The 16,444-nt window shown below is 38.9% G+C and overlaps 2 protein-coding genes across 2 annotated transcripts; both read right to left on the bottom strand.

The window, feature by feature from the left end:
• Positions 1-3,003: 3,003 nt before the first annotated feature.
• Positions 3,004-3,915, bottom strand: LOC146615725 (olfactory receptor 6N2-like). The gene has a single exon (XM_085373809.1). The coding sequence runs from the start codon at positions 3,913-3,915 to the stop codon at positions 3,004-3,006; it is 912 nt and encodes a 303-aa protein (XP_085229935.1).
• A 4,802-nt stretch (positions 3,916-8,717) lies between these two features.
• Positions 8,718-9,665, bottom strand: LOC146615724 (olfactory receptor 6N2-like). The gene has a single exon (XM_085373737.1). It carries the CDS (start codon positions 9,663-9,665, stop codon positions 8,718-8,720), a length of 948 nt encoding a protein of 315 aa, XP_085229863.1.
• Between the last annotated feature and the right edge of the window lie 6,779 nt (positions 9,666-16,444).

Here is a 16,444-nt window from a genome sequence, read left to right as displayed (position 1 = left end):
ACCTTTGAAGGCATTTATGTAGTGGATATCAAGTCCCAGTTTGTCCCTTCCAGCAGAAACATGACAGACTGCATCCTCCCGTGGAGGAATGCGTCTCCTTCGCATGTTCTCCTGTACGTTTTGATTGGCTGCATTACCAAAGCATATAAAGTATTACGATTATCGTCATCATTGTCATCATCATCAGTAGTAGCAGAACTAGCAGTAGTGTAGTTTACAGCATAAACACAGCTGACTTATTCATAGTCCTAATTTATGCCTTCTTTTAAAATGTTAAAGGCCTAGTACTCAAAATGGCGACATGTGACATTTCTGTAATGGCGACTGCAGAGAGTGATACAAGTACTGAGAAAGCTTAGGCATCAAAACTGTAAGAAGTTTTTTCTTCAGGCATATAAATAAATACACGACTAAATACACTTATACCCTTGCTTTTATTTTAGGGCTGTCAGCAGAATGGACAGACATTGGACAAACTGCCCGAAATTAGCTAACAGCGACATCAGGGATTTTGACTCAGACTGCGCTGGTTTAATTGTTAATCGCGTTAGTCGCGATGTCGGCATTAACACGTTTAAGCCACAATAATGCTTTAACACCGAGTAAATCCTAACACGGGTTAGCCCGCTTTTGACGCGGTTAGTCGTCAGCCCTATTTTATTTACTCAATGACAAACGCTGGGGCCGTTTTACTTCTTCAAAGACTCACTAACAGTCCATAAAGCATAAATTAAACCAGTTTAATATAGGCCTGTGCACCTATAATTTCATATAGTATTAAAGTCATGGTGCATTTTACATTAAAAAAGGCTTACCTTTGTGTTTTTAATCCGTCTTCGTATTGCCGTCGACATACACTTGTTAAAGGGCACGCGCGCGAAAGTTGTGGCGCCGTTTCCTGTAGGTACCGCCTATATATATAGCCTACCAATCACAATGACTTCCGGCCGTGTGTATTGAAAATGTGTATTAAATTGCAGTACCTACACACATCCACTCTAACTCGAAACGTCGCTGTGCAATACACTGGAATACACAAAAATCAGGTGAGGGGTATAGGTGGACTTTTAAGAAAATCAGAAAATCTTTTAATTATAGTTTAATAAATGAATTTACACTACAGTTTAAGCAAATACAGGTCAAAAGATAAATAATGACCTCATAAGAAGTAGAAAAAATTATTATTTAGACACTTAAAAATGCATTTACAAGTCATGTTTTAGGGGGACACATGAATACACAGCAAAAAGTCGAAATGTCCCCGGAGCCCAGGTACAGCGCAGGTCAAATGTCAATCCATACCACATAGACGCACTCACACACACACACACACACACACACACAAACCACAAGCGCACACAATATAACCTTACATAAGAATATATAACCTTTGTTTGGCTCCAAAATTTTACAGCCCTACAGGAATAAATCTAAAAAAATCATCAATTCATCAGTGGAAAAAAATAAAAAAATGAAACTAGTTGTAAACCAATTACATAAAAAGAGCACTGATCGAAAGAGCGTCCATTTAATATTGGAAAATTATTTGGTGATGAGTATATTATGAGTATTATGAGTGATAACCTTAGTGTGTGAAATTTAAATTTACTGCATTGAGGTAAAGCAGGACAACCACAGAGATGAGTTGACTGTCAGAGGCCATTAGAAAATAATTTGTAACCTTCACCAAAGCTGTTTCTGTCTTGTGATGAGCTCTGAAACATGACTGAAACTGTTCAAATAAACAATTTCTCTGACGATTAACAGTTACATATTTTACAACTATTTTTTACAATTACGACAATTTTTGAGATAACAGTAAGGTTGCCTATTAGTCTATTAGCTAAAACATCTAAGTGAAGAGATGGTCTTCTAAGTACTACTTCCAGCTTAGAGGTCTGTGGTACACAACCGATTAATAGTGTAATACTGAAATATATCTAACATTCATTTAGAAACTTCTTTTTATTATAGTTATTTTTAGACTGTTTTTTCCTGTATTTGATTATGTGAATTTAGAAATTCAGTAAAATATATTTACTGGCTATATTATAAAATGTATTTAATTCAAATGTTTACTTTCATGTGAGGTAATTAAAACAAAATCCTTTAAACTACTCTGAAGAGTTACAAGATTTGACCATTATATCTCCATAAAAAAACTGCTCATTTCGCAATAGTCACACCACATAATGAAATTCAGAATCACATAAACCTACATATAAATCAAACGGAAAATATATACTTTAGTCAGACCTACAATTTTTTGGTGATGTCAATCCATATGTTTTCAATATGCATTCTGAACCCTATTTCATTTACAGAGGGCTGCAATACAGATAAAAAAAACCTCGGCATGTTAATTCTCTCGCTTCCTTATGTACTTGTCCTCATGTCAAACTACTTCCTCCATATTTTCAGTTATCTTCATACATAGTCTCAGCTTTTGGATTTGATTGTGAGAACCAATAAATATGAAATCACAGTATAAAATTATGAACACATTTCTTTATTCAGAAATCTATATGGGAAAAGTGATATCAGACAGGTAGGATCTTGCTATTTTCTTACTTTCATTTAGAATTTTAAATAATGATCCGCTCTCTGTTGCACAAGGAAAAGGCCCAGTTTTTGAATCTCACACTATGACCACAGAAATCTGTGATATTATAATACAAAAGAGAAAAAGCTATATATTTTTGGTTTTCATTCAATCAATCATTTCAAATGTCCTTAAACTGTATATGAAGAAACAATATTATGAATAGGAGTAATGATAGTAATATTTTTTAATGAATGATCCAAAAATTACTGAACAGAATCACATGCTTTGAATAGCTGGAGAAGTTTATCAGTTTTTACACTGAAAAGAAAATGTCTCAGAAATGATAGGTCTTATTAAAGACCTACCAAAGATCAGATATCATTTAACACCTCTTAAATAAACACTAAAAAACAATTTTTAACAAAAGACTATAAAAGTCTACAATAGTTTACATTAGTTCAAGAGAACAACCTTTTGAGGTTTTTAGAGATTTCTTTCATTTTTAGTCCATATATTATTGGATTGCAAAGAGGGTTATATGTTATAAATTGCAATGTCATTATAAAACGTGCAGTTTTAGGAAACTCTGATTCCAGTCTAACTATAACCATATCATAAGTAACCAAACAAGAATAGTTAATTAGAACTAGCACATGAGGCAAACAGGTTTGTGCAGCTTTTTTTCTGACATTTCCACAACTCTGACAGGCAACTATAATTATCTTTATGTATGTAAAAAGTATAAAAAGCATGGGGAAAAGTGCACCATTAAATAGAACAACCATACCATATATAGATAGTTCTTTTGAAGTTACACAATAAAGATGATTTACAGAATTGTTACAAAATATACCTTTCAAAGTAAAGTTACAGAGTGGTGTAATAGAATTTCTTAGTACTGGCACTACAATCTGAATAGCAGGTAAAAACCAGGACATTATCAGGAAAATACTGACTCTTGTTCTTCTCATGATAGTTGGATATTGCAGAGGTTTACATATAGACACATATCTGTCATAAGCCATGGCTGACAGCAGTAAGAATTCTGAACTGCTTAAAACATAAAACATGAATACTTGAAAAAGACAGGCGTGATACAAAATAATCTGTTTTTCAGATAAGAAGTCAATCAAAAGCTTCGGGTAGATGACAGTGCTCAAAACAACAGAATTCACTAACAAAGCAGCAATGAAAATGTACATAGGCTCATGAAGGCTTTTTTGAACTATGATGACCCACACAATAGTGGAATTGCTGCAAATTATTAGACCGTATACCATAAACATAATTACAAAATAAATATATCTGTATTTCTCCACTTCCACATGACCACCAAAAGTTATATATGTTATATTCATTTCAGCATTCATGAAAATCAGATATTACAAACTAAAATTTTAAACAGGCAGAATGTTTAAAACTAGTACATATAAAATATTATTATTCATAGATACCTAAACTTGGTGTGTGTTCATCTTTAGAAAGTGAACTGTTCAAATCAGACCAAATATGTGATGAAATGAAACTTCAAGCTCCATATATCTCATTCAACTCTCCACAAAGACCTATTACCATGTTCAACCTCTGGAGACATAAGCCGACAGTGGTTAGCCCTTACTTACACGGGTACATTTTCTGGCTCCTCCTCTTTTACTACATACATACGTGGGTATTAATTGAAAAACAAATTTTAAAGAAGAAAAAATTAGTTGACCGGCAGAAATGATAATAAAATAACAGCAAATATAGTCCTATATTTAAATATGTAATTCTGTTCAGGCTAAGAGAATTTCATGTAGATCGACATCATGCACACTGCAATGCAATGTGGGGAGAAAAAATAGTTAATGCACTTTAAGATAATTTCTGTTTCTGTTTTCTTTTTTCCTATTTCCATTGTGTTTTGTGTGCTTTTACAGCGTTTTTCTTATTGCTGGTGTTTTCTTAAGTTGCAGTCCGTTTGGCCTCTCAGGGCCACTGTAACAATTCCATAATTTACACAAATTTACTTTAGAGAATATAATTAATTGACAAATTTATAGAACAGTGAGGGTTCTTTTTAGAACACACCAATTTTTTCAATTATTTATTCCAATTCAAGTCTTTCAAGTCCAATAAATAGCTTGAAAGGTTACAAAGGTAAGTGATGAACTCCAAGAGGTTAAAAAAAAGGTAGGGTTTCCCAAAATCCTGTGTTGCAGAAAGTAGTGTGTTGCACAAAAAAGGTGAGAAAAAAGCAATTAACAGTGGAAGAGAGACAGACCAGCATAACACTTAAAAATTTAGGTCTTTCCTACAAAGAAATTGCAAAGAAAGTCAAGGTGTCAGTAAGTACGGTTCCCTTCACCATCAAAAGGCACTCAGAAATTTGGGGCAAACTCTGACAGGAAGAGGTCAAGCAGACCCCAAACCACAACTGAATCAGAGGACAAGTTCCCTAGAGTTAACAGCTTGCATGATAAGTGGTTCAATGGACAATAGCTTCAAGCACAGCTTAGTAGTAAGCTGTAATAGTAAGCATGTCTCCATTTCAACTGTGAAGAGAGGACTTCGAGCTGCAGGTTTGACAGGACTAGCTGCAGCCAAAAAGCCATTGCTAAGACATCAGAATAAGACAAAGAGGCTTGCCTGGGCCATGAAGCAGACTACTGAAGACTGGAAGAAGGAATTATGGACTGATGAATCATAATTTGAAATACAGTACATCACGTAGGATCTTTGTCTTCTCTGGGCTACTCCATTTTGGGGCTGCCAGTGTCGATTATCTGTCTCCACCTCACTTCATTTCGAGCAAGATCCTCTGTCACACCAACCCTCCACATATCCTCCTTCACTATATCCAAGATCCTTCTCTGTGAACTTCATTTTTGTGTTCTGGCTGTTAGCTCCACATTCAACATCCCCTTTCCATCCTTTTATATCCACTATCCCTCCTCATCACATGTGCAGATCATCTCAATCTTGAATCTCTAGCTTTGCCTCCGAACTGCTTAACTTGACCTGTCCTTCTAAGATACTCATTTCTAATTTTGTTGCTCCTGGTCATTCCCAGTGGAAATCTTAGCATCTTCAACTCTACCATTTCACCTTCTGTCTTTTTTATCAGAGCCACCATCCCCAAAACATACATCAACTCTGCACTCTCTTCTCACCTGTCTTGGGTAGTGCCCATTGCTTTGAATGGTTGATCCCCTGTATTTAACTTATTTATCCTTGTGATTTCTTACATGTTCACCTTTCTCTCTCTTATTTACACACATGTATTCTGACTTTTTTCTACCGACTTTCATTCCTCTTCTAACCAGTCTATACCGCCATCTCTCCAGACTGTCTTCCAGTTATTCTCACTACACATCACAATGTCATTTGCGAACATTGTAGTTCATCCTGCCTTGCCCCATTTACCAACCTACCTATTCTTGTTAACAAGAAAGTGGCTCAGAGGTGATCCCTAGTGCAACATCCACCTTGGCTTGACCATTGTCTTGATGTTTTCCAAAAATTGTTTTCAAAATCTTTGATTAAATTAAATAGCAAAATGTTCCTTTAGAGTTCTTTGAGCGCTTTCTTTTTAGCACCACTCCTGTGGGTGGTGGCCTGTAAGCTCATCACATGCAGGAGGTGCCGTCTCCTGTAGTCCCACCACGCGCAGTAGGTGCCATAGGGGTCAGGTGCAATGTGTGCTGGGCAGCAGCCAGGGGCAGAGACCCTCAACTCTCACTCTGGCAGAGCTTCAACAGCATTCCTAGGGAGGTTGGAGACATTGAGTCCAAACGGACAATGTTCAGCACCTCCATTACTGAAGCTGCTGTACTGAGCTGCGACCACAAGGTGGTTGGTGCCTGTCGTGGTGGTAACCCCTGGACCAGATGGCAGGCACCAGAGGTAAAGGGAACCATGAGGCTGAAGAAGGAGTCCTCTTGGGCTTAGTTAGCCTGTGGGACTTCAGAGGCAGCTGATAGGTACTGACGGGCCAAGCGGAACGTGGCTTGGGCAGTGGCTGAAGCAAAACTGGGTGCGAGAGAGTTCGGAGAGGCCATGGAAACAGACTTTCAGACTGCCTTGAAGAGATTTTGGCTAACCAACAGCAGCTCAGGAGGCAAAAGCGGTGCTCTACTTGCACTGTGTAGGGGTGGAGGTGCTGACTTCGACTGAGGATATTGTCGGGCAGTGGAAGGAGTACTTCAAAGACCTCCTTAATCCCACTGAGACTTTAGGTACAAGGGGGATGCCTTGTCTATGTCCAGGAAAGAGGTCACGAAGGCAGTTAAAAAACTCCTTGGTGGAAGGCCCCTTGGGGTTACCCTGAGTTCCTGAAGGCTCTCAGTATTGTAGGGCTGTCTTGGTTCACCGGGATGGTGGTTCAAATGTTCAAGAAGGGGGACCAGAGGGCATGCTCCAACTATAGGAGGATCACACTTCTCTGCCTCCCCGGGAAAGTCTAGTCTAACTCCAGGGTGCTGGAAAGGAGAGTCGGTTCATTAGGCAAACCTCGAATGCAGGAGAAACAATGCAGTTTTTGTCCCAGTCCTGGAACCTTGGACAAGCTTAACCTCTCGAGGATACATGAGGGTGCATAGGAATCTGCCCAACCAGACTATATGTGTTTTTGGATTTGGAAAAGGCATTTTGGTATACTGTTGGAGGTGCTTAGGGAGTATGGGGTATCTGGCCCAATGCTACAGGCCATTTGATCCTTATACACCTGTTGCAAGAGCTTGGTCCCCATAGATGGCAATAACTTGCATTAATTTCTCCTGGGTGTTGCACTTCGCCAGGGCTGCCCTTTGCCCTTTTTCTGTTCATAATTTTTATGGACAGTATTTCTAGGCATAGCCAAGTGGCTCCCACTTGGGTGGTCTCAGAATCTCAATTCTTCTTTTTGCAGATGATGTGGTTCTGTTTGCTTCATCAGGTGATGGCCTCCAGCTCACACTGGAATGGTTGGCAGCCGAGTGTGGAGCGGTGGGAATAACAATCAGCACTTCCAAATCTGAGGCCATGACCCTTAGCCAGGAAAGGTTGGAGTGCCCACTATGTGCCAGGGACAAGTTCCTGCTTTAAGTGGGGGAGTTTAAGCATCTTGGGAGGGGCACAGAGTAGAGTCGCTGCTCCTTCACATTGAAAGGAACCAACTGAGGTGGTTCAGGTATCTGACAAGGATGCCTCCTAGATGCTTCCTGGGTGAGGTGTTCCAGGCATGTCCCACTGGGAGGAGGCCCTGGGGCAGACATGCTGGAGAGATTATATTTCTCGGCTGTCCAGGGAATGCCTTGCTTTTCCCCCAGACAAGCTGGGGGTGGCTGGGGACAGGAGGGTATGGGCTTCTCTTTTTAGGCTGCTGCCCCCATCACTCTGCCATCGATAAGTTGAAGAAAATGGATGGATGGTGGATTGCTTTTCCAGCCATTTTTTTGCTCACATCCTATCTTTTTTTAGGATGAGCTAATATATTGTAAAATAAGTAGTAATCTCATGTTAAGCATTTTACACGTTTGTTACTGTGATCTATGAATAATTAATCGGTGGTAAATAATCTGCAAATTATTGGATTCTTTTCTTATATGACAACTTTTTTGGAATTAGGATTGTACTTTTTCAAATGTTTTATGCACATTCAAGATAGACGGCAATAAATTACACTGGCCCATGATTTGTGACAAGGGAGGAAGATGTAGTTATTATAAAGCTATTGCAGCTATCACAGTTTTATAAAGTGTTACCACCCATTCCTTTAGTGGAAAATCTCTATTACACAGCATATATAAGAACCACCAATAATGTTATAAAAATCCAAAATAAAATATGAAAGTCTGACAAAATTAATCTGATAGTTTATTTGATTACTTATCCTCTTACCTATCTTGGAATTGGTGAACCTTTCATAAAAGAAGGCAATTTATATTTGTATTTAAATACGTCACCAAAAGCTGTTAATGTAAATTAACCATAGGTCTTAAACCCTATTCACATGAGCATTTTACTGAGCATAACAACAGACTTCAATACACTTTAATAATAATATTATGTTCAATTTATTTACAAATACAGATGAACACGGCATGGTTTATTTTTTCCTGTACTTTTCTGAATAATAGTTTGAATTACTTTATTAAATGAAAAGCATTTTCAATGATGGCAAGAAAATTATTACAAAACAAATTGTGGCACCTTAGCATTCAGAGTTAATACATGAAATGATTTTAGCATGATAGAAAAATCTTTTTAGCTGTTTAGAAATTTCCTTCATTTTGAGCCCATAAATGAATGGATTAAGCAATGGATGATAGAGCACTATTTGTAATGTCATTATTAATCGCGCAGTTTTGGGAAAATCTGATTCTACTCGAGCTATGCTTACATCATAGATACTTAAACAGGAGAAGCTAAATAAAACTAACAAATGGGGTAAACAGGTCTCCAAAGCTTTCTTCCTCACGTCTTTACAGCTTTGATAAGTGAGGATAAAAATGTTTGAGTATGTAAAAACTATGAAGAGCATAGGTAATATTACAAGATCTATTAAAGCAACTACTCCAAATACAGTAATTAATCGTGACTTGACACACTGAAGAGTGTAAACTGCATTATTACAAAATATTCCTTTTAAGTTAAAGTTACACAATGTTGCTTCAGCACTCCCAGCTGTTAAGACTGCAATGTGACAAACAGGTACAAGCCATGCTACAGCCAAGAAAATACTCACAGTGGTTTTACTCATGATAGTTTGATATTGCAGAGGTTTACAAATAGCCACATATCTGTCATAGGCCATGGCTGCCAAGAGAAAGAACTCTGAACTGCCTAAAGTGTAAAACATAAAAAACTGAAAGAGACAGGCTGAATATGTTGTGACTTGTTTTTCAGATAAAAAGTCAATCAGCAGTTTGGGGTAAACAGTTGTGCTGTAAAGAACACAGTTCAGCAGCAAAGCAGCAATGAAAGTGTACATCGGCTCATGAAGGTTTTTATGAATCCAGATTATGTACACAATAGTAGAATTACTGCAGATTATTAAACTATATAATATAAAGAAAATGAAAAAATAAACATATCTGTACTTGTTAACTTCAACATACCCATCTAGAGTTAAATATGTAGCATTTAACACCTCATCCATTAATACTTTGAAAAAAAATTATAAAACCAGCAGTGTTAATGAAGAATAACAAATAACAAAACAAAACTGCACCAATATGCAACCTATGTTGTCTTTCCTTCATTCATTTACAGGTATTTGAACTTGAAATATATCTTGGAGTACATTCATCAGTCAAATGTGCACAGTGAATCATCTTACTCTGTGAAAGGTTTTATTAGGTTGCTTTGTCCACCAGGGAATTGTACTGTGAAGGTCACAGTAAATCAAAACTGGATTATAGATGGCAGACAGTTGGTGTCGTAAGCCACCGCCTCTGTTCAAAGATGGTCGCTCATAGTGGACATAAATGGCTTCTTTCACTACTCTTTCAAACCATATGTCTTCTCTGTCCAAAAAGAGAAGACAGATAGATTTCTGTCTATGTAAGCTGCTACACTTGTTTTTCGACAATCTACCACACATGACTTTAGCATATACCAATGTTAAACATTGGAGTAGTTCTTACAGAACAAAGCATACAGTTAGGGCTGGATCAGGTAATACAACATCCTCCCTTTGTTATGCTGCAGTAGGCCTAGAATCTTGGGGGCTTTCCATAATGCACTTTTCCTTTACTCACCTCTTTTCACTCACTATGTGCTTGTACATCACTCTGCATTTAAAGAGTTATTATTAATCTCTGTCTCTCTTCTACAGAATGACTTTTGTACTGTCTTCCTCCCCTCACCCCAACCGGTAATGGGTAGATGGTTGCCCCTACGTAAGCCTGATTCTTCTTGTTTAAAGGGGGTTTATTTTCTTCCTGTCACCAGGTGCTTGCGCATAGGGGTCACCTGATTGTTTGTGTGTATTGTTGTATTGTATTATCTTTACCTTACAATATAAAGCATTATGGGGCAACTGTTAATATTGGCAAAATCTGAATTAAATGGAAATGAGACGATTCTAGGGAAGTGAGTGACCGCCTGTCAATTCTGAACTCCTTACAGGAACACAGGACAAAGTTCAGATGGGCAAGCAAAAAGTTTTGAAAGTTAACTAGGAAACAGGCAAGGAAAGCAGACTGCACAATGGAAAATGGCAGGACTTAGGAGATTAGAATCAGTAAGTCTATTTGCAGGCAACTATAGTGGTGTAAAAAGTGTTTGGCCCTTCTTGATTTCCCATTTTTTGTATTTTTGTCACACCTAAATATTTCAGGTCATCAAACCAAATGTTAATATTAGACAAAGATAACACAGATAAACAAAAAGGGAAGTTTCCTAAATATAGGTGGCCCCCTTCAAACTCGGGTCTTCTACAAGAGGCCTGGAAGCTTCAGGGTCCTGCACAATATCTTTGCTGTTCCTATGATTGCACTCCTAGGAACAGCATCTGACAGAGATCTCAGATGATGTTCCCAGGATCTGCTGGAGCCGCTCGCCTAGCTTGGGAGTCACTGCATTGAGTGCTCTGATTACTACTGGCACTACTGTTACATTCACCCTCCACATCTTCTTAAACTCTCTGAGCCCTTGGTACTTCTCAAGCTTCTTGTGTTCCTTTTTCCTAATGTTGCTGTCATTTGTTATCATTTCGACTATCACTACGCCTATTTTCTTCTGCTTTTCTACCACCTCTATGTCTGGTTGGTTAGCCATCACCATTTTGTCCGTCTGTATCTGGAAATCCCACAGGATCTTAGCTTGGTCATTCTCCAACACCCCAGGGGGCGTCTCACATTTTGACCTCGGGACTTCGACGTCATATTTGGCACAGATGTTTCTGTTTACTATGCCAGCCACTTTGTTATGGCGGTCCATATATGCCCTGCCCGGCCAAATTACATTTGGCCCGCAGGCCAGAGTTTGACACCTATGTGCTAGATTGTCTCAGGGGCATCTTTACACTTTCTGCATCTGAGGTCTTACCTTGTGCAGTAGACCCCAGCCCGATGGATCTTGTGCTCAGAACTTGTTCTTGTGCTGCCACAGCGGTGTTCTTAGCCCTCAAGCTTTTTTGTCTGGTACTGAAGGGCCAGCATTTCCTAGTCAGGACCAACAATTCAACAGTGATCTTTTACATAAACAGGCAGAGAAGAAACCTGTTATGGTGCATGGGTGTCTCTAAGAGTCACCCATGCTCTGGGCCATCTGAACCTGGGAGTAGAGGGAATGGAGGTTGCACCCTTTGATAGTGGCCCAGATTTGGGATCTTTTTGCCTCCCTCTTCAGGTAGGAGGAGAAGTGATTCATCCATGCACAGATCTGTGGTGTTAGAAATGACTGAAAGAATAATAGGCTCTGTTGGATCAGGGAAATTATTTTACTGCTATTGTTGAATAATTGTCATCAGTACCATTGCATTAATAATATAATCTGGAGTTTATATTGCATTCAGGGGTTAAACAGTGTCTCTTTCAGAAAGACTGAGTTGCAGGCTGACAGGAAGTTGTATGCAGAAGTGAAAGCAGGAAGTTATTTTGAGCAGCAGGCTAAGACGAGGCTTTAACAATGTAACAGATAGCTTTAAGAAGGCTTTAAGGTTTTATGCACACAGGTATTAAATTAACTTTGTATTTCAGGTGCAGTTATAACTATTTTATACATATTGCATATCTGTGCTTATTTGAGTTGATGTTCAGGTTCTTTAAAGGTCTTAAGCTTCATCTAGTGAGAGTGTCTAGATGATCCATGCTGAGGGAAAACTAGAACATAGAAGGAATTGCAATACATGCTTACAAAACACTTATATATCAGATCATTTTATATTAAGGTTTTAGTAGAGGTTCTTGGTTAAAACATTTATTTAGTAGAAGACATACACATAGTCTCAGTGAGCCTCTGTCCTGGTGAAAGGTCAGAAGTGCAACAGGTGAATTGAGAAAGAGCATGTGAGGTCGTGACACACACACATGAGTTAGATTTATTTAGAGGAGAGAGAGGTTACTCATGTCTGGCTGTAACTGCAAAAGTGTCTCGGTAAAAGAGGAACCGTTCCTTGTTGTCTCGGCAAGAAAGAGGAACAAGACAAGAACTGAAAGGTAGACAGGAAGGGCCAGCCATGAAAATAGAAGATGATCTTCTGGGTTAAAAGTCTGATCTATGTATAAAATGTATCTGTGACGCATGAAGGGGCGTCAGTAAATCAAACCCTGATGCTATAAAATATCTGTTCATGCTTTGATTAAGTCGAGGACTACTGGCTGTCTGCGTACAGAGTGTCTTCCCACACGTGTGTTCATTAAAATCATTGTTGGACCAAGATCCTCTGGACCAAGAGTAGTTTGTACTCTCCTTCCTCAATTTTGAACCTTAACATTTGGGGGCTTCGTCCGGTGGTTGAGGAGGGAGAATTGGAGGTTTAGATGGAGAAATTTGGTGGTCTCTGAGGTGGTCTGACGGGCAGACATGAATTCCAGTGGTCGAAGTGAGTGGGCATAAGCCGGCTTATCCAAAAGGTAAGGCACTACCTGGTGAATTATTTCCAAAGTGTGCCAAATTGGACATGATAAAATTTAAGTCTACTCACTGAAGTTACTGGTGGATGTCTGTTTTGATTTTGATGAAAAATCTCATGAGTTGAAGCAGTTAGAGTTCTGCTAAGAAGAAATGAAAGCAGTAAAGTCTGCTAAAGCAGTTAGAGTCTGCCAGGAAAAGTTTAAATACTGGGTTGAAGTCCCAAAGAAATTGAGTTAGAGTCTCAAGTAGTTTGGTAGGGAATTGGTTATTGTGTTGGTTAGAGTCCAAATTTGGTCATAAGAGTGGACCTGAGCGGTCATTTTGTGAGTTGGAGTCTCCATTGACCACTAGGTTGCACCTGCCTCAGTTATACACTTGTTTCGGGTGTTGATTGTTGTTTCAAAGTATTATAAATTATTCTAGAACGGCAGTTCGAGTCTGCTAGGAAGCGCAGAGCCCGGAGGTTACGCTCCCTCCTTGTCGTGGACGCGCGACATTGACCTGTCGGCGAACAGGGTTAGTTCAGTTTGGCTTAACTGTGGGGTACAGGGCATCCTGGAATTAAGCTAGGAGTTAGAGTCTCCTTACCGTTTGGAACGGTACCTGCGCTTTTTTGGTCAGAAGAAGTTGGACTTCGGGCGTGTAACTTTAACCTAAAACTTCAAAGTTTGGGTTGGTTGACGCTTTTAAATTGAGTTAGGGATTTTAGAAATGAGGCCAGAAACAGTTAAAGTCTTGATACTGGTTAATTGGTCGCAAAAAACTCAGGGAGTTTATCCGCTGGGCGGTTATTTTAAATTTGTCTAAATTGTGTAGGCGCTAAAGCTGACAGATCTGACAGTGGTTGTAAATATAAGACGTCGTTGTAATATAGAATAAGAAAATTTGGTGTGAGAGATCTCTGTGTGTCGAGTCAGTAATGCACTGACTGCCTGCTGCTATTTTTAGACGGTGTGTGTGAGTGTGAAAATGCAAATGAGTAAGCAGTGAACTGTTTAAGCCACCGTTGGTTTTACAAATACTGCTGCAAACATTGTTGAGTGTGTGTTTAAAATGCCATTTATGTTTATTAGAGGACTATAAATAAAGTTTTGAGTTGCCGTAGGGGATGTATAGTAATTGACTGAAGTTGGATGTAGATATATAAATATATTGAGTGCACTGTGTATACTTAAGATTAACATATTACTTTCAGTAGTAACTTCTCTCCAGCAATAGTTGCTGGTGTGTTTTATTTTTTCAATTTCTTGTGTGAATGCGGTGACTAGAAGGTTTTGAATGATGAATAAAGGTGTGAGAGGTATTTCTTGGGTGATGTAAAGTAGGATGTTTTAAAGTTTGAAAGTGTTTTTAATTTAAGAGATGCATGAGTGATGTTATAAGAGTTTAGTTTATTTAAAAGGTGTGTGTGTGAGAGGATTATGAAATCATTGTGTGAATGATGCTACATTTTAGATCAAAAGTTAGTAGAATTACAGAGGGTTTGTAGATTGTAAATACAAAATAAGTTTGATTAGCCTGAAGAAACAGCAGAGCAGCTGCGTGCTGTGTGTGTGTAACAGGAAATGGTGTGGGTGACAGGAAGTTTGCATGCCCATATAAGGTGACGAGTGAGCACCCAGAGAGAGAAACAGATGAGTTAAACTCTAGGCAGATAAAGCGAATGGAGGTTTTGAGAAAAGAAATGAAAAGGATATTAATTGTATGTTTTAGTGTGTCAAAACAGATTACAGATAAATAAAGGTGGACTTCTCTCAACCTGGAATTTTGAGTACGGCGCCAAAACCACTAGAGTAGCATAATTGGGAGAAAACAGGCCAGATTTTGGCTTAAAATTTTACAGCTTGACCTCGCACTTGTCCCCATCCTGAGAAGAAGCTCAAAGGACAGTTAATCTCCTGATGAAGACCGACAGAACATCGTGGACTTGAGAAAAATTAATAGCAGGCAAAAGACAGTGCAACTGAAACCACATTGACGACACCAGCAGCAGCATGTAAGGAACCACGAGGTGGAAACATGTACTGTAAATTACAGGCTGGGCAGTTGAACAGTGGGATAATGAACGGTGGTAAAGCACTGGACACTGATTGTCAGATTTGTCTTGCTTGGAGTAATCTTGAAAGGGACGAGTGAAAGGATCAACAGAAAAGAAGAAACCACGTGATGAAACATGCACGGTGGACAGCAGGCTGGTAAGAACAGTGTGACATGACTGTTTAAAGGCACTGAATGTGGTATTTTGCCAGGCTGGGACTTGATCCAAAAGGAAAATACTGAAGAGAAACAGAGAAGAAACAGACTGTGTTTGCTGGAATTCAAGACAACAAAAGGACACTGAGAGAAGAGGACAGTGACCAGTGAGAGGTGAAGCCGGACGAGTTCGACTGTGAGAATACAGGGTGTAATTGGACTGAAAGTGAAGCCTGAACTCATGATGGTTTAGAGATGTCCACCGTCACAAACAAAGAGGTAAACAAGAATAGAAAACACACATAGACAAAGTGTTACATGTGAAATTATTTTTGGAAAGAATCAGAAGTGAGATAATTTTGAATTAAGAAATCAGAGAAAAGATGCATGAATTAAACCTGACTATAACATACAGAGGCAATGAAGAAAGCAGCTTACACTCACTGAACATTAACAAAATACATAGGAAAAGCAATGAAGACCTGCTTACACGTATATACATGACATAAGTTGGGATTTCTGACCAGAGAAAGGGAAACGGGTAGTTTAAGTACTTATGATAATAATGAAAATGTCTCAGTTGTGTTTCTTTAGGGGCTAAACAGACCTGGATCAATTCTCCCATGCAGCGGTCGGAAGAAACCTGTAGGTTAACTTGACTGGACATGCCAAGGCAAGTTTCTGGTTGAATTGTTTACAGCGCCATGTCTCCATAAACCTGACAAGTGGGCCCTAACTTCTGGCTGAGGAGCAGGGACGCGGTTAATAAGGTGGGAGCTTAAAATTTGGGTTAGCAAATTTGGGAAAGAAACTGACGGCTTAAGTGGAGAATTGTGCAGGAGTCTGACACACTGCAAAAGCAACATATGCAAATTCACACACACAAACAGAAAATGCATTAACCTTATAAAGACAAGACAAGCTCATGGAGTTTAATGCATAGACACTGATTAAACCTGGCTAAGAACACAAACATATGCAATGAAGAACAGCTTGCTATTTTGTATGAATGAGTTGGGAATGTTTAAACATATGTTTCTGTTGTTACAGCAACTCATTGAGAGATGACTCAGTATGCAAATTAGTTGGAGTGAGTGGTGACGTAGGAGCTTCCTGTGTGTGTGTGACTGAGGAAGTGACTTTCAGAAGAGGAAGCATAGCAGA

The sequence above is a fragment of the Diplotaxodon limnothrissa genome, linkage group LG16 (genome assembly GCF_057381915.1).
Source record: "Diplotaxodon limnothrissa isolate DT_005_m linkage group LG16, D_limnothrissa_male_GT1.1, whole genome shotgun sequence".
NCBI classification, from domain to species: domain Eukaryota; kingdom Metazoa; phylum Chordata; class Actinopteri; order Cichliformes; family Cichlidae; genus Diplotaxodon; species Diplotaxodon limnothrissa.
The sequence above is the reverse complement of the archived record's forward strand: the minus strand, read 5'-3'. Positions and strand labels throughout refer to the sequence as shown.